At 42.9% G+C, this 26174-nt stretch overlaps 1 protein-coding gene across 2 annotated transcripts in view; it reads left to right on the top strand.

Moving 5' to 3' along the window:
* The window catches only part of LOC142775442 (uncharacterized), a 32396-nt gene extending 14966 nt beyond the window's left edge, over window positions 1–17430 (top strand). Inside the window, exons 3-9 of one of the 2 annotated variants that reach the window (XM_075876840.1) lie at window positions 62–244; window positions 3496–3580; window positions 9203–9352; window positions 9437–9649; window positions 12886–13060; window positions 14502–14578; window positions 17133–17430. In XM_075876840.1, the coding sequence (XP_075732955.1) occupies window positions 62–244; window positions 3496–3580; window positions 9203–9352; window positions 9437–9649; window positions 12886–13060; window positions 14502–14578; window positions 17133–17408 (1159 nt within the window). In that variant the 3' untranslated portion in view covers window positions 17409–17430. Of the gene's footprint in view, window positions 1–61; window positions 245–3495; window positions 3581–9202; window positions 9650–12885; window positions 13061–14501; window positions 14579–17132 lie in introns of both variants that reach the window. The other variant, XM_075876839.1, reaches the window with a different exon arrangement.
* The last annotated feature ends 8744 nt before the right edge of the window (window positions 17431–26174 follow it).

The following is a 26174-nucleotide window of genomic DNA, read 5'->3' as shown; positions in this document are numbered from 1 at the left end:
AAGGGTGAGGTGGTTTTTCATAACAGCTTGACAAAATGCAGTTTCTGTGTTGCTATTACAGGATAGCAGATGTTCTGGAAGAGTCTGCACAGCCGTCACAGCCAGCACGGACCGGTGCATACTGCCTCCCAGATGTACCACCAGACATTGCCTGGATGGTAAAATGCCACCAGCCAGGGCAGTACTTCGTAGGTCGCTCTCGAGTACTACAGTGGCTTCACCATGACTTGTACTTATACGACATGTGAGTAATATTTACGTAGATACTGTGCAATATCCTGTTTGAAAGTGCTTTGAAACTTTTCTTCACATTCATCTTTTACCCGCTCTCGTGGGTTAAAAAAAAAGGGGGGGGGGACATCCATGGTGAATAAACAAAAAAAATTGCAGAAAAAGCACTCAAATGCTAGAAAAAATATCTGACATGTCATAGTGCCATCTGTGCAGCTGAAGGAAGCTTCAATGAAGCATGACCCCTTGGTGACAAACCATGGAGTAGTCACAATGCCCACTTGTTTCCTCCCGTGATTAAATATATATTGTTTTTGTTTACATCATTGTGGTCACTATCTTCAAGGTACCAGCTGGTTGGAATGCTGCATAAAGTCTCGCTCAAATGCAAGGAGTAGAAAACAGTGGCATCAAAGTAGTGCCAGTGCCCCCTCCATATCTGTACTGACATTCTTTAATGAGCTAAAAGATCATGGTTTCAGCCTGCTTGTGGTAGCCAGCACAGAAAACTGTGATGACTCTTGAAAACTTTGTATAAGACCCAACAACAGGTATACGAACAATATAGATGCTTCTATGATGCCTTTCAATGCCTGTTGCATTGTTGGTACAGTCGACTCTTGTTAATACGAAGTTCCCGAGAACCGCAAAAAACTTCGAATTAAACGAACTTCCAATTAGGCAGAAATCACAAAAACATGGCATCTTTATTAGGTTCAAAGCCGGCAGTTCTTTACGAAAAGTAGTCGGTCATCTTCGTCTGCTTCTGTTTGCCGAATCTAGCAGTGGAAAGCAGGTTTTGGAAGGCGTAGATGTGCCCAAGTGCTTCTTTAGCGTTGTTCTCCCAAGTGAAAAACCGCTGCGCGAGAGCGAGGCCCGCAGCTACATCGGCAGCCTTCGGTTGTGGCTTGCTTTCAATGTCATCTTCGTCGTCGCTTTGATGAACGCTTTCGTGGGGCCGAACAATCTGCACAATCTCGCTGTCCGTCAGTGCACCGCACGTTTTGACTGTGCTGTCCACGGCGACATAATCTTCAAAGCAGGGGTCACCGAGGACGACGTCAAAGCTGCTGTCACCGAGAGCGGCGTCAACAATGCTGTCGTCAAGCTCGCTTCGCATTTCCACCGGCGGACAAGAAGCCTCTCCCGAAGAATTTGCCACGAAACCACAGGCCCTGAAGCAGTTGGCGATGGTCTCATTCTTCACGCAGCCCCACGCTCGCGCTAGCATGTGGATGGCACTAATTAAACTCGCCTCGTATTGCGAGGACTTATCCATGCACAGAATCATGCGCTCGATGAGATGCTTCCTGTACAGGACATTCACATTTTTGATTATGCCCTGGTCCATGGGCTGCAACACAGATGTCATGTTTGCGGGCAAGTACGCAAGATGGATGGCACTCAAGGCTGGTACGTCCATGTGGGCACTGCATTGGTCGACAAGGAACAACACCTTGCAGTTCGATGATGCGAACTTCCGATCCAGTTTCCTTATCCAGTCCCTGAAAATGTCGGACGTCATCCACGTCTTTCTGTTAGAAGCATAGTCGACAGGAAGGGTCCTGACGCCTTTAAAGCACCTAGGCTTAGCGGCCTTCCCGATCACAAGAAGGCGACATCGTTCAGTGCCAGTCATGTTTGCGGCAATCATAACAGACACCCTTTCCTTACTACGTTTATCGCCAGCACAGTCGTCGTCTTTAAACGTCAGTCTTGTCTGGTAGCAACCGATAAAAAAGCACAGTCTCGTCTGCGATAAAGATGTCTTCCGGCTGATACTCCTCAAGGTACCCGCGAAGATTCTCTGCTTTCCATGCTGCAAATGTTTCCTGGTCGACTGACGCCTTCTCTCCACACACGCTCTTGAAAATCGGGTCATGGCGCTGTTTGAAGCGCGTCAGTCATCCGTCCGATGCAGCGAAGTCGTTGATGTCCAACATTAACGCAAGAGATGAGGCTTTCGCTGGAATGACCTCACCACTGAGAGGAAGTTTGTTGTTGCGTGCCTCTCTGATCCAAATCAGCAGCGCCTTCTCCAAATCCGGGTAGGCGCCGGTGCGCATTCGCTTCCGTGACATTTTAAACTTGTAATTTGCAAAAGCATCCATTATTGATTGCTTGTTTTTTATAAAATTCGAGAGCATGTTAGGCTTAATGCCGTACTTCCGTGCAATGTCTTGCTTGGCAAGGCCTCCCTGCTCTACTTCTTTCAGGACTTCTTTCATCGCCAGATCAAGTGTTCGGTACGAGCCGCGTTTTGCCATTATTCAACGTCGTGGCCAGCCGAACACGAGGAAATAACTTGCGACGCGCAGCTGACACAGTCAACGAAACACAAGCAGAGACGAGAGAACAAGACTGACAGTGAAAGGGATAGCTCGACGTTCGACACGCCGGTGCTGACTGAACAATCTTGCCGCTTCATGCACTGTGGCCCTGCGCACAACGACGATGTCCACAACAGTGCGCTGCGGACAGCTACGATGGTGACGACAGCAGTGCGGTAGTTGTTCTGGCACTTGAAAAATTGCGCATTTTATTGAAACTAACGGTTGCCTCGAGGCTCTAGATTAAAAAATAACTTCTATTTAACCAATCTTGTGGGCTTTCAACTTCGAATTATTGAGCATTTTTTTCTATGGTGTTGCATACAAAACTGACGGGAACACCTCTTGACTTCTAATTAACCGAAAATTCCAATTAAGCGACTTCGAATTATCGGGAGTCAACTGTACATACACTGGATTTCTACTTATCTGAAAATGCCCCGCCATGGTGGTCTAGTGGCTAAGGTACTCGGCTGCTGACCCGCAGGTCGCAGGATGGAATTCCGGCTGCGGCGGCTGCATTTTCGATGGAAGCGAAAATGCAGGAGGCTCGTGTACTCAGATTTCGGTGCACGTTAAGAACCCCAGGTGGTCGAAATTTCGGGAACCCTTTACTACAGCGTATCTCATAATCATATGGTGATTTTGGGACGTTAAACGTCAGATATCAATCAATTACTTATCCAAAAATGCCTTTCTGATGTTTTGTTCTAGCCATACTTTCTGCAGTTATTACCCACAAAGAAACTTGGCTAAAGGCAACCTATTTTCTAGAAATGCAATGCCATTGCAATTGTAACTGTTGCGATTTTTATTCTTTGCATATCAAAGGGGCTCTTGCCCTCATACTCTTCTTTATCGATCTCTCGATAAAGCTTTGGTCTGCTAGTGAGTAACTTACATTCTTGCTTTTGTAAATATTTTTTCCTGCTAGGTACCCTGGGAAATTGTACACAGAGGCAGCACGGGCTTTGATCACCAGATTTCCTAACTTGGCTGATGTAGCGGGGACTGGCTATGTGAGTTCACATATTATTGCAGAATTGATTGCACTGAAAAGCTTGTCTAATAAATGCCTGCTTTTAAGGACCAACAGTGAAGCGAAATCAGTCATTGACAATAAAAAGATAGCTTCTGCAAGAATTTCAGAATTGAACATGGCTCCTCCTGTTCTATAAGCCATTATTCTAAATTGGGACAGGCAGTTACACATGATTAGCCGATGCAACATTCAATAGTGAAATGCTGCTCGCCCTCAAGGTCCCTGTGTGATGATAAATCTGCAGGCTTAACTTTGCTTCTGATTGGAATCATTGCATTTTCATTAAAAAAGTAAAAATTAAAAAATAGCAACGGCACTTTATTACATGAATACGTATTCATGATGTGAGGAAAGGTAATGTTAGAAAGCTGCACTGCCTTCACACCATCAAGTGAGTCTACCAAGAAGTCAGAATCCACTACGTTTTCGGTCATTAAATACCTCCATGAAACTAAGGGAGAGCTTCATATGTGACGATGCATTATCACTAAGAGCATTGTTCGCAGTCCAAAAATGCTTGTGCGCTGCAAGACAGCATGTAAAGTGCATGTGCTGCACCATTCTTTTTTTCTAGTTAGCTGAGTCGTGGTGCAGCAGGTGATGTTGAACATGTGTTGTGAGCCTGCAGGTCATTCCGTTTACAAAGGGAACAACCAAGCAGTGTCATTCGGTTTAGTGAGTAATGAGGAGCAGTGTAAGGAACGCCAACATGCCAAACAACATGGCTGTGGTGATTTCGCTTAGGTGTTGTGAGCTTTGTCTTGTTTTTCTTCCATCTTAATCTTTAAAAGGTGGTGTCCCTTCAACAAAAAAGTTGAGGTGCATGGAACAGCTTAGTTTTCCTCTTTTGGTCGCTAAATGAAGGTGCTCTATAGCAGCTATCTTGCATCAGTGCTTCGTTTTTGATCTCCTGATATGGTGCCGTTCATGTCTTCACAGAAGAGAGAACACCTGCTATAGGGAAAAAAGTCCCGCAATATGCTAAAACAATAATTTGTGCTTGCTTATGGGTGATGGGGTGCAACAGCCCATATGTGTGCCTGTGGCACCACAAGGGCTTAGTGTGTATGCACTGTGTTTTTCAGTGAGCACTAAAAAGTAGAACATATTCAAACTGTGCTCACCGCACCACAGTGGCTGCTTTTCATTTAGTGGTGAAGTGCAGAAAGAAAAAAGGAACATCCCAGTACTAAGAACAACTTCTTGCTGGGCGAGTTGGTGCATGTCTGTGGTTTGTAATGTTGCACATACAATCGAACAAACACAGGAAGTAAAAAAGCGTAAACGGAAAGAGCGCAAACTATCAACTGGCTTTATTCCTTTGGTTGCTGTAAATATATGCACATTTAGCACATGTCCCAAAAAAATTTGAAAGAAGGTTTGTTTACATAGACGTATGTATATGTAAGGCATATCGACATGAGGCGTGTATTGGCCCATAATCGCAATGGCAACGTATTGCTGCGTCTCTTGCAGCACACATAGAGGAACTCTGAGTGCTGAAGAGAAAAAGGTAAGCCGTAAACTTTGCCCCTTGTTTTTTTTTTTTTTTTCCCCAAGCTGATGGTTTTTTTAGCATGAGCTCCGGCTACTGCTCTCGAAAATACGTGTTTGCATTCTCCTTTCTATGCAAGTAAGACGTGCAATAGCATTTGTATTCGTGTTCCCATAAATTGTTGCATGCCAAAGCAAGGCAGTTTTTGCAATGTTTCCGCTAGCAGCTGTTTACCAAGTTAAGGCGACTCATACACTTATGCAGAAGCCACCTTCATGCAACGAACTTTATCACAGCTAATTGTGTGTGCCTACGTTTCATTGCATGTGCTGAGCACATCGCATGCTTGAAAAATGTACGCAGTCATGCGCAAGTCATCCCACTAACCGATGGCATGCACTTGCTTCTAATTGAGCATGTGCCGTTACCCAAACATAATAAACAAAACACATCAACGAAATATAGGCACACGCAATTAGCTGTGATGAAGTTAATTGCATAAAGGTGACTTCAGCGTGTAACATAAGCTTCTCCGTCACTTGGTAAATGGTTGCTAGCGAGAACATTACAAAAACTGCCTTACCTTGGCACGCAACAATTTTCGGGAACACGAATGCAAATGCTATGGCTCGTCTTACTTGCATAGAAAGGAGAATGCAAACACGTATTTTCGAGAGCAGTAGCCGGAGCTCATGCTAAAAAAACCATCAGCTTGGGGAAAAAAAAAAAAAAAACAAGGGGCAAAGTTTACGGCTTACCTTTTTCTCTTCAGCACTCAGAGTTCCTCTATGTGTGCTGCAAGAGACGCAGCAATACGTTGCCATTGCGATTATGGGCCAATACACGCCTCTCGTCGATACGTCTACGTAAACACACGTGAGCCTGTGTGTACTGCGCCATGTGGAGCCTCTAACATAGCTGCTATGCACACAACGGCGGACAGATGGCAGCGATTTTGCATAAGGCCTATACTCGCACATAGTACTTCAAAGCACCAGCATTTGCACGCCAGCTCAATATTTATTGATCAGAGGTGTGAGCTATCGAAAAGTCAACAGGCAGTGGGGATTCCTAGAAATTTTCGATAAAAATATTTCACGTGAGTCATCTCTTTCAATAAAAATATTCTCACCGAGTTGCGATCGCTAATATTTCATATTTCAAGGAACGAGATCGAAAGGTGTCAAGTAAGGCACAGAGCACACGAGATATTAGTGGTAAACAGCATTGACACAAAGTTCAAGGAAGTCAATTGCATGCAAATGGACTCACTGGCTCACTGAGACTGATAAACAGCGCTAGTCTGAGTTTTGGTGTCTCTGAGTCCGAGCGAGTCCCAAGGGCAAAATATATTTCATGAGTGAGCGTATGTGAGCTCTTCATCTTTGCCGACCTATGTGTGTGCCATTTCACATGCTAGATGGTGTTAGTTGCATCCGGCGGCTTGTCGTTCTCTTAGCTCTTTCAAACTGAAGGTGCAACTAGCTGACAATAAGCACACTACTTATGTGTTGTGAACTGCAGCAATCAATGGACTGTGGTATGAATAATTGGCCACCAGAAAGCTATTGCAAAAAAAAAAATAACTGCACTTCAAAATTGTTGTCACAGCCCTTTTAAGGGACGTGGCAATGAAAATTATCTTTATTTATGAGGCCAAAGGGATGAAATTCGGCATGCAGATGTCATTTGTTGTGCTGATATCATAACTGGAATCGGTTTTGAGCTATCTAATGTACCTCTTGAGTTACAACACTTGATAGACTCTCATTGTCATCCCAATATTAATTAGCTAATTAGACATAAGCTTGTCAAAATTTTTGCATAAGGATATTCACAAGGCTTCATTTTGTGCCATAATGCTATTGGTTTATTTTTAATATTTAAATAAGCACACAAATTTTTTTAATGTCCCAGACATATTGTCTTACCAACAACTTTTATAAAAAGCCAATTAGAAAAGTCCGTATGATGTGTACACAAATATGGACAGCTTTACCGCACTCACCCATGTTTGAGAATCTAAGTGCAAAAAACGGAATGGCTATAGCTTAATTTGTTGTGAAATGGCATAGGGATGACTGACAGCAACTGCTCAAAAAATTGAAAGCTGAGAAAATGGAGCCCAAAGATTTTGGAGCTAGAAGTTGATAGAATGGAACTCTGAAGGAAACTGGCTTTATTTTTCATTGGAGAAATGCATCTTTGTGGCTATCTAGAGCTCCAATTTGTCCTCTTTATGATGCCAATATGGTGGCACTGTGCCAAGGGAGAGCTTCAAATTTGCATCTTGCTATGCCCAATTTTCACATAGCTTTTTTTGACGACATCCCACTAGTGAAATGCTTGTTTCTCAACTTTTACTGCTTATTTGGGTCTAAAATCACACTATGATGTGACACATGGTCTCAGGATTGCAGAAAAGAATAATTGAAAAACTGAACATTTTGACCAAATTACGATTCCCATTGCCACGTCTCCCCTTAAATATGCTCTAACACAATAATCATGTTCTGGCATAAGCTATTAGAAAATATTTTGTGCACTAGAATCCGATTTCAGAGCAGACATAGTGTTGGAAGTTATAATTATGCGCCTAAAATACCCCCGAGACCAAATTTTGAAACTCAGGTGCATGTGTGCGATAGTCCTGCATGCGTGAGCACTTCTTAGTGATTATTAGCGAGAAATGTTGCCGTTAAAATATTTTAATTTAATTTCAAAGTAAGCAAGAGTGCGCATCTGAGTTTGCATCAACTCGCAACATCACCACTAATATGACAGAGACAGAGCTCCATGTGATGTTTCGAAAGAAAAGCGAGTATTGTCAACATCACAAGATGTCATGCAGTGCCCGCGTGCACAATACACCAACTGAAATCTGGCAAGGACTATTTTTTGTCACCTCCCCACGCTGTCTTGTCACGCTGCTCTCAATGTGGTAGTTGTTGCTTCGGCCAGGATTGCTCTTTTTATTTTTCTGGGGGGAAGGGGGCACATATTTAGCACTGGCATCGTTTCATTGTTTATCACACATGGGGCCCAGTTTTTATAACTGAGAACAACACCATGGCTTAAATGCACATTATCTCGCACTCTCTCTTTCTCGGACACTGGTTGCTTGTTGGTATTTAGGGGAGCATTTTGAACTGACATAAAATTGTTCTAATTCAGTGATGCTAGCATTATTTATACAATGCATTTGAGCATTAATGATTCAATTTTGGGATGTCCAGACACAAAGCTACAAACTGCAGAAATGAAGGAAAGAAGTGTAAACTTAAGGGCTCATTTTTTTTGTAAACAGATTATTCCAAGAACTAACAGACAACAACGCCAAGGAAAGTATAGGGAATGCTATCAGAAGTAACTGTAATGTAAATGTTAATAAAAGTGAACGAAAAAATAACTTGCCACCGGCACGGATCGAAGAGTGTTCCACACTCATTGTAGTGGCAATGGGCAACACTGACTGACCCTCCCACGTTTAAATACACATATAGTATACCCATAAGGTGGATGGGGGGATGACCACCACTGTGGCTCAGTGGTAGAGCATCGGACGCATTATTCAAAGGCCTTTGGGCCGGTACCTGCCAGTGGCAAGGTATCTTTTCGTCCACTTTTCTTTTGTCACATTTACATTACAATTACTTTTAATACCATCATCTATACTTTTCTTGGCATCATCACCATCTATTCTCATTATTAATCACTTAAACTGCAGTAATGAAGTTACAAGCAGAACATTCAGTGTAGTTTCCCTTTAAGCTCAATAAGTACCCTTGTGGGGTCAGAAAAAATAAAAACAAAAGCAGAACAGAAGTGCCGGGGAGGTAAATTTCTTTTTTCATATTTTCTGTTATAAGTTATTGATTAGAGCAATGTTTATTTTCAAAAGAAAAGGGATGAATCAATAACAACTTTCCGAAATACTTTTATTATGTGATCTCACTCAACCAAACTGTGATGACAGCTGCTGCAGTGGCACTCATTCCTTGTACTTGTTGCCAGTCATACTTTTGTGTGTGAGGCGATCCATGATCACATGATTGCAGTTACCTATTTAAATAACATATTTAGTAACTCTCTCGTGCTTTACAGGATTCATGGCGAGAAGCTCTAAGATTTAAAGCCAAATATGAAAGGAAGAAAATGAAGGCATTAACAAAGGAGAACACAGAAAGAATTCCGCGGAAGAAGAAGCCTACAGAGGACGAGTGCACTGCTCCTCGGCGCACTGAGAGGCCTAGTGTACGTATTTCAAATTTTGCACAGCCCTGCAGACATCAGGTTTGTCTTTGCCATCTGGCCAACAAAATTTATCTGTGCTTTCAGGCAGCTGTCTTGGCTGACGCAGAAGATGCCGAGACCATTGCTGGTCACGTTTTGGCAATGACGAAAGAAGTTGCAAAGGCCAGGCCCGACATGGCCTATATTGAGGACTGTATGAGCAGAACTTTGCCAAGCAGAAGGGAGTGGGTGTCCCAAGACAGCCCATCTGTTGATGACATCATTAAGAAGTACCCTGCTCTTTTAATCGGCTCCATCGTAAGTTTTTCAGTGTGCATTCATGAATCGAAAGTGGCTAAAAAGTGCCCAGGGAAATAGCATGCTCTGCTGTTTCGGCCACATCCATCCATTCTTGAGATGTTTGTTTTGCAATTATTTGTTGTACAGTTGTTCTAAGTATTTTATTAGTTCATCAAGCTTTTCAAAATTTTTATTCTGCAGTTTATTTGATATAAACTATTGAAATGTTATTTACTGACTGTTTGAATTGTTCACTTTATGCTAACATGATGCATATGTACAATGGCTTGAACAAGAATGCAGTAAAACCCTAATGTACATTTTTGATTAAAGTGTAAAAAGTACACCTAAGATGTGAAAAAACAGGAAAAATGAAAATAATTTAGCATTGCTGAGCTGTATGGTTTATTTCATTGCTTACACTTATTGCTTTTACTGTTGCGTGGTTCTGTCCAACACACAACCCGAGAGTCTGCTTGTTTAGGGAATATCAGGGAAGCTCGAAACACAGAAATCGCTTGTTGTGACGTCAAGATGGGGCAGAAAGGGGATACAACATCCTTTCTACTACTGATAGCATGAAGCGAGTGAAAGCAGTGTTTGAGTAATATTTCAGTTCATCAAAGAAGCAATGGAGAGTGCCTCTGAACTTGACGCAATATAGAAGTCGCACAAAGAGAATATAAAAGACGAAGCAACAACTGCAAACCTTTGGCAGATAGCAGAGCAACTCTTGGATTTGTAATCTAGAGTTGCCAGTTCTGCTTATAACAGGAGGATTCGGGCTTCTTTTTCTGCCGATTTGTTTGGAGAATTTTTCAGTCGCCTGTCGCGTTTTAGTTTGGGGTAATTTGCATTTCCAGCAAATATAGTTATTTTAGTTGTCACGTTCCAGAATCCACATTTGTCATTTACTAATAACATTTTTGTTGACTGAAACGTGAATGCATAGGCGTTTACAGGGTTCCCCATAAAGGGGGCCAAAGGTTCGTTGCAGTGGCCCTCAACCCTACTAAGTCTACGTATGGGGAAGATTTTTTGCTCCCCCTTCCCTTAGGTGACTAGGTGAGCTAGGCTGGCCCCTGTGACCCGCTTTCCATGTGCAGGCCTATGGTTATGTGTTCAAACATATGTTGAGGGAAACTCAAGTAAACGTCAAATATATGTCGGGGGAAAATTATAAATAACGTTCATCATGCCATGGCAACATAATGGAAACCATGCTAAGAAGTATCTATGTGCTTTTGTTGATAGTCTTGTATATTGATTCAAGAAATCGTGGAATCACTAGGATTATGCCAAATAGGCCAATTTAGTGCTTCAGCACTAATTTGTGAATGCAAGATGAACTTACTGGTACATTAGTGACAGTAAAAGGGTCAAATAAAACTTGCAACATTGCCTGGTGCATTTACTCATGACAATCAGTCAGTTGTTCGAGTGCCTGGTGTAATACCGTAGAAAGTCTAGTGCTACGGCAGCCAAAGTGATCACTACTTCACGATACCTTTGCGAGATTGTCGCCTTATTTGCCAATGTTTGGTAGCTACAACATATCACTGTTGGCATTGTTTTGTGTCATTGTGGTTTGTAGGAGATGGCCGAATGCCCTGCAATAGTGACTTTGAAAGCAGTTGTCTAAAAAAATGGCTCCTGTGCCAGCTCATCTTAAAGCTATTCTCTAGTACATGCATTGCCACACTCAGCCACAATCTAGTTGACAAATGGAAATTCAAATTAAACTGTGGAAGGTTAGAGTGGCATCATCCACAGAAACATGGTAAATTTATGCTATTTTATTGGCATTATGTGATTCATTTTGAGGCTGTAAAAGAACAACTAAAGTGCATGCAGCACACCCATTCAGGGGAAAGCGAATGTGTGCCAAAATTGGCAAGGTGCATGCTTTGATAATTTATGTTAATTTGGCTTGCTGTACAGAGCAGCATAAAGTATTTTTGAAGGTTTTGCAGTAAGTCTGCAGTTGTCCTTGCTTATATTAAAATTTTATAGTATACTTGTTTTATGACACAACTGGTGGTGCGTCACTGATGTACATCCCTTTGTCTCTGCACTTTTGGCTATAGTCACTCATATTACATCATAGCGACAAGCTACTAACATCTAGATTTTCAATAGCTATATTGACCAAGCGGCAGGAATGAGTAATCTGTTTGCTAAACAGCTTATTTCGTCACTTGCTGCTTCAATGCATCGAATTCCTTGGCAGGACTTACGAAGATTATGTCCTGCTATGTACTTTACTTGTGAAACTGGCAGATAGTAACCTCCGCATTTTATTTCAAAATTGCCCTTTTGTGCTTGGTAGGAGTAGGTCGAACCTTTTTATAAAAGACACTGATTTAAAATAGAAATTGGTATAAGAGACAGCAGTGTGTCTACATTGAAATAGGTGTTGATAAGAAAATGCATAAGTGATACCCATGCTTATAAGAAACACCGCATAAAAAGACAAGAGTTGCTCCTCAGTACAAATTTCTTATAAAGGGGTTCAACTGTATTTGAAAGTGGCTTTGTTTGCCTTTTTGAAAAATTAACAAAAAGCTGGTATTAAGAAGACCGGCAGAAAGAAAGAAAATTTAGACAGTAACAAGGTTAGTTGAGCACACTAATAACAAATGTCTGGTATGTTCCAAGGAACCATAAATATACTCAGCTCAAATGCATTCGCTAGCAGTTTATCTCACATCCATAGCACCATGGTGCTGTGGATGGCACTGCAAATCCAAAACTTAGAAAGTATGTCCCATTTCAGAAAACTGTTGCAAGGTATGAAAATGATGCTTCAAAGCCTTTTTCATAACCTGGTGCACAGTCTCATTTCCTAATATTTTTTAACTGCACACGTATCTGAGCACTTCTGCAACTCCTTAAAAGGGAAAGATATTATGCATTTGTAGCACGAAGCTCAACCGAAATCCTCGTGTATCTTTTAGGATGAAAGCTTTGTTCTGTCCATGGAAATGTTGAGGAATCCATGAAAGTTTTTTTGTAGCTTGGTGCTACAAATGTGTGGTTGTCCATTTTTGTTTTTGTAACAGTAACCGTCTTGCCACATTGCAAGAGCCCATAAAACTGATTAACATCATCTTCAGCATTTTTATTCATATTACTGTAATCGTGAACCTGACTACACGTTTTGCAGTGCTGTGACCTTGTGCAATGTTGTACCGCAGATGCAAGTAAGTCTATAGGGTTTACCGTCATTAAAATGCCTTATGAAAATTTTATAGGTGCAGCTGGAATTCAGGTTGCTTACCAAAGTGCCCATAATGGAGAAACTGGAAGAATTCTTGGGGCCTGCTTCAGGAAAAATAGTAAAAATAGCCAGACAGAAACGTCACATGCAAAAGTTTCTGGAAGACCTCGATGCTGTTCTTGTCGATGCCTCTGAAGATGCATCCGAGGGTAATTTCAAACATTTCTACGCTAACATTACCACCTTTCTTTGTATCTAGCTTCCAGTAGCGCCATTCTTCCGATTTTACGTCAAGCAAATTGGGTGCTGTAAAATTGAATGTATTAGGCAAGATTTGTTTGCACAGTTCTACATTGGTTGACTCAGAGCATGCGTTCGATTAGTCTATCACTATATGCACTTGTTTTGAAAATGCAATGTCACACTCCTAGAAACTGGCATTAAGTGCCAACGACGTGATTACAGGTAGCTATTACAGAGATAAATTTATTTCAAGAGCTCATGTACAGAAGCAATAAAAATTGCTTAAATATCTCAGCTGCTGAAGATCTTAAACTGCCTCTATTTGTGCAATACATTCACCACTGCTTGAACTTCTCAGCTAAAGCTAGGTTGAAATACAGTTCATTCTGTGCTCAAACCAATAAAATAAAATTTAAGAAAATAAGTTTTGTTCAATGATGGAACCAAAACTGAAGCACAGATGAGCACAAGCAAAAGACCAGAATGTTGGAAACAAAGATTACAGAAGAGGCAAAGTTCTGTATTTGTTGTGTGCCATGTGCGTTTAATTGCAAGCACAGCCTGCACGCCCACACAACGAAGTTGGTTGGTGGTCGATATAATGATGCTCACTTATTCTTGACGAAGTAGGGCAGTGACGCTCTTCCGTGTTTTAGTATCGCGGCTGAATGTGGGTGAATTTCATTTCTTCTCAAATATTACTAGAGGTCGGTTTTTGAAAATTTCTAAACTGCAATGGGATTTTTGCATGAATGAATTCAATACTCCCATTTCACAAAATGCCTACCTCCACTAATAAAAAAAGGTAATTTAACATTCTTACATACAGTTCAAAGTGATTTCTTTAGTCTTTTTAAAGGGGTCGTAGCAGGCAAGATGGGTGCCACTGTGTTTTCCAATACTTTTCTTGAGTTTTCAATTTATTTCTGTGCATTCTACATTTGGCAATGGCAAGGATTAAAATTCGTGCCAAAATTTTTTTCACATCTGAAAGCACGAAGATGTAAACTGCATCTTCTAAAGGTACGATAAAAATTTTGTTATATTATGTCTTGCAGTGCTATCCCCAATGGGAATTAGGTTCTGCTGCTTAAACACCATAGCAATACACAAACTAGTTGTGTAGTAATGTAGATGTAAGTAAGCACGTCTACTCCTTCTCACTTCACATTAGGTATCCAGCTGGTCTGTGGTGCACGTGACTGTGAATTTCGCTTGGCTGGGTGACCCTGCATACTTCCTAAGTTTGAGTGTAGTTACCATGACTACCCCATAAAAGATAGTCAGTCATGTACACCATTACAGCCTCTATGTTTCTAGTGAGTTGCTAAAATGGCAGTTTGAATCCAGCTTGTAGCTTTTGCATTTAAGTACTTTTTGAAACAGTGCAACTCACGGTTTTTTCAGAGGTGATGCTCACTGCTGCTATTTGTGTCCTTCCGGCAATGGTGAAGGAAAGAATGGATGCTTTCATCTGCAAATTTGTGAGTATAATTCATAGTTTGTATATTACTTTCCCTGTGAACTGCAGTTGTGAAGTTGCCATCTGTGATAAATGTTTGCTATATCTTTTGCAAGTGAATTGTTGAAAAGCCTTTCAACCAGCCATGTCCAAGACGACTTTCACGTACCATTTATGCATAGGTTACCCAGTACAGTAGAAGCCCGCCATAATGTAGCCCGCTCGGAGGCTACATCACTGTCAGCCACTCTTTGCATTGTTTTTATAGGATTCAATGAATCGGTATCTCCACTGTTTGAAATGCCATGAACTGGCACTCCAAGCTGACCAGAGTGGGCACGTTGATTTTTTATGCAGCCCGAACTGGCTTAAGGATGCATTCAGTGATGTGATGTTGTGTATCGCGAGCCATGATATGGTTTTTATTCGTGTCACCATAAGCATAGATCTTAGAACCTGTGTAATGCTATGTAAGCACGGCATCTGTGCCACCGTCGTCATCCCCAGCCTATTTTTGTGTCTTCTGCAGAATGAAGACCGCTCTAAAATTATCTCCAATTTACCCTTTCTTGAGCAAGCCGATTCAGTTTCATCCCTGTGAGCTCCCTAATTCTGTCGCTCTAGGTGATTCCCTGCCTTCTCGGCTTTTCCTCTTTTTTTTTTTGCATTCATTCTGCTTCTCTTGCCCCCAGTTGTTTGTTTTACTCTTTGTATGGCCGCACCAAGTTTATTTCTTTCAACCTGCAGTACCCGACTGTCTCACCCAATCTGGTGTTTTCTAATAGCTTAATGTTTTACCAACCATTTCCTGTTTCATGGTATGGTACATGGTCCTTAAAGGGATACTGAACAAATTTTTGGCCACCAAGATATTCAATCAAATTGGAAGTGGGGTCCTCAAAGTGATCGGGACAACCTTCATTCCAGGCAGAAACTACAGGGAAATAATGAATTTAATGCGTTTTTAACAAACTACTACCGCATCCAGCAGCCACGCCGTTCACTACAGGAGGTGATGTTTCGTGACGTCATACCCACCCGAGATGGGCACACTAACAATGCGGGCCCTCTACTCGCTCATCTCCCCCTGCGGTTCCTAGAACCGGTATGAACAGCAGCGGTTGCAAACAGTTCTCCCCGCCGAGGCCAAGTAGCTAGGCAAAGCATCAGTGCTTTTGGGAAAGAGTGAGAGAAGAGGACAGGAACTCGTGCGCCCTGCATGTTTCTCGGCGAATGTGATGGCATGGTTTCCACTCGCACACAGACGCCACGGGTTGACAATTCATGAAAAATACAGGCAACTGTTCAAAAATATGGGAAATCAACTGTTTATCAGAACAGTCACATCTTCTGATTATAATCACGAATTTTAGTCAGTTTTCCAATTTTTGTTCAGTATTTCTCTAATTTTTATTAAGTTTCCCTGTTAGGCTCTAAGCCCAGATTACTTGTTGATCTGGTGGTACGTAGAGGTTTGCATACTTTTCATTTGAGGAACAGTGGCTGATTCCCTGTCATGATTTGAGAATGCATGCTTTATGCACTTCTGCCCATTTTTAATTTTGATTAATTTTTTTTCATAAATAGGCTCCCCTTATAGGTTTACATACGCTTGTGCAGACTCCAGGGTAGGCAGCCAATAATGAACTCTTTTTTTCTTTACTATTAGCTTTGTTGATGGCATATTCCTTTTTAGGCATAATTTTGTAGTTCTTGATATATATAGTCAATCTTTTTTTTCAATTCACTGCCATGTGTTAGCTCACATAGTTCTAAAGTGTTTTTTGTGCAAGGTTTTTGCAAATTAAGGGCACCTAGGCCAGAAACTGCATGGTCTTATCGCACTCAGTTTACTTGTGGGTTGTTTCTGTTGTCATGCTAGCATGCCATGCCTGCTCAATTTTTTTATGCCTTCAATGGAATCTCTTACAATAACATTTTCATCGATAATGCAGTTCTAAATGGAGTTCTAATGCAGTTCGATAATGCAGTTCTAAAAGACAATCTAAATATGATTGTATGTGCCAGTACCCCTATATATAGCCAAACAAATTGGAGTCATGTAGCTTTGTTATATTTTGCGTAACTGATTGCCAAATTCGAAAAAAGCAGCAGAGCAAGTAAGCGTGGCACCCCACCTCTCCGTCATTATTAATTTACTGTGCTTCGAACAATTTTTTTTACAGCAAAACCAATTGCGGATCTCTTCTTTCCACTGATCAAACAACAATATAAAATTCTGAAAAAAATTTAAGAGGTCGACCAGCCATGGTTTGTTCAATCTTACGTGGAATCACACCTTTTTCTTTTTTTTTTTTCAGAACGAATTATTGGGTTGTGTGTAAACAAGACCAGTCACTAAACTGTGGATAAGCCTGTAGCCTTAGTGCGAATGCTTTATGAATTATTAAGAATGTTCCTTCTAGTTTGGAAGCATGCTTTGCAAATTAATTTCAGTTTCATTTATTTGTCAGTGTGCCGTAAAACATTACGTTTTATCTGTTCCTACATAAAGGAGCTGTTGTAATAATGAAGCAACAAGTTTTTTGTTGAAGTGTGCTTTTTTATTTTTGTAGGACCCCACAAAGACGCACTACGTGCCCACAGTCACATTCATGGGAAATGTGTTGACATCTGATGCATTTGCTGTGAGGCTGGAGGACATCGAAATTGCAGAGAAGAGCCTCTTGGCAGCAATTTCCACCCAGATGGCACTATACTGGGCTACCAATATAGTTTTTGATAAAAAAGCTCAACGAACGTTTGACGTTCTATCCCGCGCTCTTAAAGTGAAGAGTGGCCTACGGCCAACACCACTAGTCAGCGTAACACTGACCACCCTGAGCCATTAATGAATAAAGTTTTTTGAACGAATAGATGTGGATTTCTTATCTCTCCTGGAGCCTCTGTGCCAGACATGGCGCAACCTAATGAAAATCATGTTCTTGAAAACTTTTTTTCATTTGCCGCTGGGAGAGCTTGACGGCTGGTTTCTTAAAGAGCACTCGCACAAGTAATGAACTACATTGAGAGACATCGATCATGAGCAACTGCATGCGACTCTGATGAGGAACGTTGTGAAAGAGTAACCATCGCTCTCATTGGCGTGGAATATCCATTCTTCCCTGCGGGACTAATGGGAAAGAGTAACAATTGCTCCAATTAAGAGCACTCAGAGAGAGCAAGTGTTACTCCTGTGAGAGTATTCACAGAGCATATTACTCCTTGTAAAGAATAACCATCGCTCCCCGGGGAGTATTGATAAAGACTATCTGTTACTCCATCAGGGGCATACGGAAGGACTAAGCGTCACTCCCATAGGAGCATTGACAGAGAGTATCCATTGCTCCTTCTAAAGAGTAACCATCACTCCCCTGGGAGTATTGAAAAGGACTATCTGTTCCTCCATTGGAAAGAGTGTCACTCCCATAGGAGCATTGACCAAGAGCATCCGTTCCTCCTTGAGGAGTTTAGGAAGGGAGCAATGGATGCTCTCATGCGGTGTAATTGCAAAGAGAACTGTTGCTCCCCTGACAGTATTAAAGAAGACTATCTGTTCCTCCTTTCAGGAGTATTGGGAAAGAGTAACCGTCACTCCTGTGGGAGTATCAAATAAGACTATCCGTTACACCTTTGAGGAGTATTGAGCAAGAGTAACCATTGCTCCCATGGGAGTAGTGACAGAGCATCAGTTGCTCCAGTCAGTTACTCTCTGAAAGAGCAACTGAAATTGGGGAGTAACGGTTCCTCCCGTCGCAGTTACTCCCGAAATGGTGCAATGGGTGTGGCAAGTCAGTTACTCCTCTAAAGGAGTAACCTCGACCCCCCTTTTCCTCCTTTACTTTTTAGAGTGTAGCGACACCATGGACCCGAGCTAACGGGGGGGTTTCGACTCCCTCCCACGCCCAGCCGTGTGTGGCTTTGCCGTGTCCGGGGAAAAGGGAATCCTGGGGGTTGAGCTGACGCTAGGTGACTGGACCTTTAAGGCCCCCCAGCAGAGGCAACACACCCCTTTGGCCCCGGCTTCACGTAGACAACACCCTTGGGCTGACGCACCCAGGTGAAACCAGCAGTCGCCTTTTTCTGTCGCTATCTCCTCTCATCTTCGTCTTAAATTTTTCTCTCACACATTTTGTCTGTCCTGTTATCTCCTCTGTTCTAGTTGCTTCTACTTTTCTTAGCGGCGAGGGTTAACCTTGTGTGCTTATCCAACCTAGGATAAACCATATTAGGTTATAGTGACGGCGCACTGCTGGCGTTGCGCAGACGTGTTCACATGCTCTGCCACGTCCCCTAGTTGGACTCCGTGGTGGGTGGTATGCCCCGTTGCCGAACAAACACTTTTTTCATGGGATCACCAAACCTCTTCCTAAGTGATCGCCCCCAGAAAAGGGGGCGCACTGAAGCAGCCTCACAGTTTTCATTTGGTCCTTACGCTACAAGACACTGATCATCATCATCATCATAGTGCGTAATGAAGAAACAAGACTTGTTTCCAAAATACCATGTCATACAATGTGAAACTACAGGAAAAAAAGCAACAAACATATCACCGTTTCTAGTTTTAAGATGCCTCACTGATACCATCTGCGCTGGCTACAAAGCCACCAAGATGGCGAGTGGGGACCTGCTAATAGAAGTCAAAGACAAAATCCAGTATCAGAAACTAAGCAACCTTGTTGCATTTGGGGACCTACCTCGTTCGATGAGCGTTGCCGCTCATCGGACATTGAACACAGTGAGAGGTGTATCGGATGAAGCTCTTGTAAACCTCACTGACGAAGAACTTTTGGACGGGTGGAAAGATGAGAATGTCATACATGTGCAGCGCGTTAAAATTAGGCGGAATAATGCAGAACTCCCCACAAAACACATCGTACTGACGTTTGAAGCAAACACACTCCCAGAAACAGTCGCTACAGGCTACCTCATGCTCCGTGTTCGACCATATATACCAAACCCGAGACGTTGTTTCAAGCGCCAACGATTTGGTCATGCTTCCCAAACCTGTCGAGGGCAGCTCATGGGCGCAAGGTGCGCCACCACAGGACACTCTGCTGATGACTGTAAGTCTGAGGCTGAAGCCCATTGCGCGAACTGTGATGGTGACAATTCCGCTTATTCTCGCTCATGCCCAGCCTGGAAGAGAGTAAAAGAAATCCCCACAATTAAATTCTAAGAAAATGTCAGTTTCAGAGAAGCTCGACAGCGCGCAACGCACGCTTTTCTACAGAAGTCATTTGCCGAAGTGGTACAACGGGGGTCAGCACCACTATACGGTTTTTGGCGAAACCCCGGACGACGCCTGGCGTACCGAGGCAACCGTCAGCAGACCCCACTGAAGAAGCAGCTCTGGCTGCTCCGCCCTCTTTGAGCATGGCCTTACCAAACGCCCCTGTGAACCCTGGCAGCAGCCAGGACAGTACACAAACTAAAGAGGTCCCCTTGACCTCTGGTTCGGTGGGGTCGAAGGCTTTGTCCGCCAAGACAAAGCCTACCCCATGTACACGACTGCCTGGCGCCTCTCCAGGCGCGATGGGCACCACTGATCCACCGGCGCAGACTGCGCCGAAGGAGCGGCGAGAGCCCCTTGACCACTTCAAGAAAGAAAAAAAAACACCAATTACAGGGCCCCCTACAGGCTCTGTAAAGTAAGTCGCTCCCAATCCGTATACACAGCACTACTTTAAACCCAATATGAAAACACGCATTATACAATGAAACGTCAGAGGACTGTTTAGAAACCTCGACGATGTCCAACAACATTTACACAAACGCCCACCAAAAGTGCTGTGTGTACAAGAAACACACTTGAAACCAAAACACGCGAATTTCCTTAAAGACCACATCATCTTCCGCAAAGATCGAGATGGTGCAATCACATCATCAGGTGGCGTTGCTGTTATATTAGACAAATGCATAGTGTGTCAAGATTTGCAGATACAAACGGCCCTCGAAGCAGTGGCCATTCGTGCTGTTGTCTTAGGGAAACTTGTTACCATTTGCTCAGCGTACATTTCTCCTCATTACCAGCTGCAGAAACGAGAATTTCAGTCTTTTATGGATCAACTACCTGAACCATATATAGTCCTTGGCGATTTTAATGCCCACAGCCCTTTGTGAGGTGACTCGAGGAGTGATGCGCGAGGCCACTTGATTGAGAACTTTATTCTTTCCACAGATGGATGCATTTTAAATAAGAAAGAACCAACATTTTCTGCCTGGTGAAGAAAACGTATTCGTGCATTGATCTTAGCATGGTTTCTCCTACCCTTTTAGCTGATTTTAATTGGGATGTTATTAAAAACCCCTATGGTAATGATCACTTTCCCTTATTACTGAAGACGGCAAAATAAAATGAATTTCTACCTCAGGCTCCAACTTGGAAGGTAGACAGAGCTGATTGGGAGAAATACCAGAGCTTAGTACTGTATCGTGGGCCGAGATTTCCTCTCTAGGAATCGACTATGCCGCTATGTATTTCACCGCTTTTATTATTGACACTGCTTCAAAATGTATCACCCAGACAAGTTGTGGTCCCTGCACACGTCGTGTCCCGTAGTGGAACGTCGACTGCAGGAATGCTCGCAAAAAGCAGAATAAAGCTTGGGGTCTGTTGCGTGACTATCCAACTGCAGAGAATCTGATCAATTTCAAACAAGTAAAGTCCCAAGGGCGAAGGGCACACCGACAGACTTGGACGGACAGCTGGCAGAAGTTTTTGTCAGGCAATAATTTCTACACAGATGAAGTTAAGGTCTGGAACAGAGTGAATAGGACAAGGGGCCGACAGACAAACTCACTCCCTTTAGTAGACACAGAGGGTTACAACCTTGAGGATCAAGCAGACTGCCTGGGAGCATACTTTGAACAGGTGTCCAGCTCATCGCATTATTCTGATACATTCAAACGATACAAAGAGAGAGTAGAAAGGCAAAAACTTGAGCGTAAATGTGGAAAAAATGAGCCATACAACAGACCATTCCGCTTGGCTGAGTTGCAGGAAGCGCTAAACTGCTGCAGCAAATCAGCCCCAGGCTCTGATCATGTTAAATCAGATGCTGAAACACTTACCTCAAGAAACACATAAAACTCTCCTCTGTCTGTATAACTCTATATGGGCTTCTGTCGAGATTCACTCTGCGTAGAAATAGGCCATATATACCTATTCTTAAACAGGGCAAGGATCCATCTTTCGAATCGAGTTACAGACATACTGCTCTGACTAGCTGCCCCTGCAAATTATTTGAAAAAATGATAAACTATCAATTATTACATTTCCTGGCATCAAACGAACTCCTCGACCATTATCAGTGCGGATTTCGAGAGGGTCGGTCCACCACAGATTATCTCATCCGCATAGAGGTGCAAATACGTGAAGCTTTCATTCATAAGCAGTTTTTACTATCTCTTTTCCTTGACATGGACAAGGCATACGATACAACGTGGCGTTTTGGAATATTCAGAGACCTCTCACATTTAGGTATACGAGGTAATATGGTAAGTGTATTCGAAAATTATCTGTTCAATCGTACATTTCGTGTGAGTGGGCAATGCGTTGACACGACCGTTCGTGCAAGAAACGGGAGTACCCCAGAGCGATGTCCTCAGTTGTACTCTCTTTGTAGTCAAAATGAACTCCCTGCGATCGTGCATCCCGCGTAACATCTTTTGTTCAGCATACGCTGATGATCTACAGATAGGTTTTGAATCCTGTAATCTCTCGGCATGCGAGCGACAGGTTCAGCTCTGTGTTAACAAGGTCTGTAAATGGGCAGATGAGAACGGTTTCAGTCGGAATCCACTAAAGAGCTCCTGTGTTCTGTTCTCTAGGAAGGGAGGCTTTTACCCGAATCCCCATATAGAGTTGCAGGGTGAGCGCGTAGCTGTCAAGAGTGAACAAAAATTTTTAGGCTTAATTCTAGACACGAAGCTCACATTTATACCACACATTAGGTACATTAGGGAGAAATGCATGAAAACAATGAACATCCTAAAGGTGCTGCCCCGCACAAGTTGAGGCAGCGACAGAAAATGTCTGATGAGCCTTTACAAAATCCTTATCCGCACGCGTCTAGACTATGGGGCGATAGTGTACCAGTCCGCAACACCAACGGCATTGAAAATGCTGGACTCTGTCCACCATCTAGGCATTCGCCTTTCTATATACGGGAGCTTTTCGTACAAGCCCCGTGGAAAGCCTTCACGCAGACTCAGATGAATGGTCGCTACATATACAAAGATTGTACCTGTCTTTTACATATTTTTAGTAGATAACCGCAAGGACCGACCATCCTACATACCCTGCTTTAAACGACACATCTAGCTCCCAGCTCTTTCAAAACCGACTCACATTGAAACATCCCTTCTCGCTGCGTGTTCGAGCATTAGCTGTGGACACAGGCGTCCCATTGCTTGAACACCGCGCAATGGCACCTACTACATGCGCCCCGCCATGGCAATGACATGTTATAAATTGTGACACATCTTGCATGATTGTGACGAAGCATGCCCCACCCCTACACATTCAGATGTACTTCTGCGAATTGGCACACAAATATACATATCCTGAACTGATGCATCAAAGACTCGCGCGGGCGTGTCGTACGCAGTGGTGGGCCCATCTTTTTTGAATGTCAGTATTCTCCACCCTCACACAAGCATTTTTACAGCTGAAGCTTACGCAATACTGGTGGCAGCAAAGCGCATTAAAGAATGAGAAATAAGTAACGCAGTCATATACACGGATTCATAAAGCGTTGTAAAAACTTTAAAAACCTTCAGAAAGTACAAAAATCCTGTCATTATTTCGCTATACTCTCTCCTCTGTGCCATTTACGCATCGAAACCGCATGTAGTAGTACGCTGGGTGCCAGGACACCGTGAATTTGAGGGAAACGTATTAGCGGATAAGCTCTCAATATCAGTCCATGCGAACACTCCGCCGTCATCTGTAGCTGTCCCCGTAATGGACTTGAAACCCTTTTTGAGAAAAAAGCTGAGGGATTACTGGCAGCGTACATGGGACGGACAAGTAGATAAGAAATTTCATTTAATCAAGCCTTACCTTGGTGACTACCCACCAACATCACAAACACACCGTAGAGAAGTAGCACTCTGTCGGTTACGTGCCAGACACACATATAGTACACACTCACACCTTCTGACCGGTGGTGATCAACCAATGTGTGGGAAATGTGGCGAACCCCTGAGTGTCCTACATATTCTGATTCAGTGCAGTGAAATAGATCCTATTCGAAAAAAGCATTTTCCAACATCCTACCGAGAGCAAAATGCCTCTTCACCCAGCGATGTTCATCCGTAGAGATCCTCTTTTCAAACATCATTCATTATTCGCATTTTAAAAGATGTTCGCAACTTCTACGTGATCTACCCAGGTAATCTGTCGAACAACCGATCACAAGAGGTTGTTGCTGCCGTACATACATTACAAAGTCCATGTCTCGCGGCCCTTGGAGACAAGGACGCCGAAGAGACATTCGTGCTCTATAATCTCTTCATAGCTTTATCATCAGAACCATTGACCACTAGTTTTCCCTCTACACATTTCATGTCACTCTCATAGCTTTATTCCCCATATGTTTACCTGCCTTTAGAGTGAGGAATATTAGGCCCTTTTACAGCCACTCGTCATACCTATAGCCCAAATCTTTTGTCGCATGTACTGGCACTCTTTGGCCATAACGTCGCCCTTGCGCCAAGAAACACTATATATCAAGGATATGAGCGGATGGAAAGGGTGTTACTTGACTAGACGAAAGTGATGCCGACATGTCTCCACATTTGTAACTACTATAAAGTTGGGTTCTCTTGCCTCTGCCAGTGTCAGAGAACTTGATGTTGCCTGTGGAACCCCCAGACATATGCGTAAGCTTCGTGCTTGTAACAGCTGAAGTCGGTGTAGCGACGTCTGAAAGATGTTGTGGAGAACTGGCGCAGAGTGGGCAATTTTCTGTCGGATTAGTGCACAATGGACGTGGAGTAGAGACGCTGATATAGCGCCCCATTTTGTTCCCGTGATGCGACGTATAACATTTATGGTGCAGTTCACTTGATTTTCTATATCAGCAGTATGCTGACTCCATCTGAGTTGGCTATATAAGGTAACGCCAAGGAAGCGATGCTTTCATGCGATTTCGATTTTCTGGCCATCCACAAAAAGCTTCAACTTTTTCACTCTTTCTCTCGTGAATGGCAGAACTACAGATTTGGCGTGAAAAATCTGCATGCCTCGCTCTTTGAGGTAATCACTTATTGCGTCTAGTCCTTGTTGAAGCCGATGTTCGATCACTTCCAGTGATTTGTGAGACGTCCATAGGCATATGTCGATTGCATACACGGATGTGTTCAAGGCTTCCGGCAGTACTTCTGGAAGACCTGCCATTGCAGCATTGAAAAGAAGCGGACTTAGAACGCTTCCTTGGGGTACACCTCTGCTCATGTTAAAGCGATCGCTGTCTCCGTTAGTAGTTGAAATATATATTTGTCTGTTACATAGGAAGTTGGCGATCCATTGAAGGATACGACCCTGAACCCCTAGTGAGGTAAGCCCGTGCAGTACAGAAATGTGGCTCACAGAGTCGAACGCCTCCTTAATATCTATGAACGCCATGTTTCCACAGCTCGTTTCATGATCTACAAATGTAACAAGGTCGACAAATGTAACAAGGTGTAACAAGTGAGGCTGACTGGTCGCTCAAGAGAAAGCGGTGATTTACCGGGCTTCAGTAGTGGGAGGATTCTTGCGACCTTCCAACACATTGGAACGTACGCCTTCGTCCACATGTCGTTATATATCCGTAGAAGAACTGGCATGCCGTCGGGTCCTAGATTTTTCAGAACACTGTACGATACGTTGTCGGGACCGGTTGCCGTTCTTAAGCGGATTAGTGATAGAGCAGTACGCAACTGTAAGAGAAAATACGTGTTATCCAGTTGAGCATATGATAAAGCGTATGCATCTTGGATTTGCTGCTCTACAGAACTAGCCAGTGCAGTAGTGTTGTAAACCAATTGCCCAGTTCCACTCAGCATTGTGCAAAACTTATGAGAAACATCACATTCGGATAATCCAAAAGATATGGTCAATGCTCTGAATTGGTTTCGCTGGGATACTGGATGACTTAGAGCAGTGATTGTTTGCCAGATTTTCGGAAGTGGAGTAAATGGGGCCAATGAATTGCAGAAATCAAGCCCTTTTTTCCGACCTTACTTTTGCATGTGTCGGTTAGATTGTATTTTTATTTATTTGTTTATTTCTTTATCTATTGATACTGTTAGTTAAAGGCTGTTACAGGGGGGAGGGGGTAAAAATACACTTCACTTGTTGACACAAGCACTACAAAATGAAATCGAGAAAGACAACACAACGGGCAGTTTGGACAGAGGACTGATCCAACAGGTAAGTTAATTAAGGTTTATACAGTAGTGACCCACAATTGGCATGGTAGCATAACGTCATACAACACACTTGACGAAGGCTATACCATATACATCACAAACTTCAGCGTCGTAGGAACTTTTTTTACTAACGTCACGTACAGGTATAAAAAAGTATACAAAAAAGAGTACATCTCCGGGTACAAGAGATGAGGTAA

The sequence above is a fragment of the Rhipicephalus microplus genome, chromosome X, assembly GCF_043290135.1.
Source record: "Rhipicephalus microplus isolate Deutch F79 chromosome X, USDA_Rmic, whole genome shotgun sequence".
NCBI lineage: Eukaryota > Metazoa > Arthropoda > Arachnida > Ixodida > Ixodidae > Rhipicephalus > Rhipicephalus microplus.
This window is presented reverse-complemented; position numbering and strand designations above follow the sequence as displayed.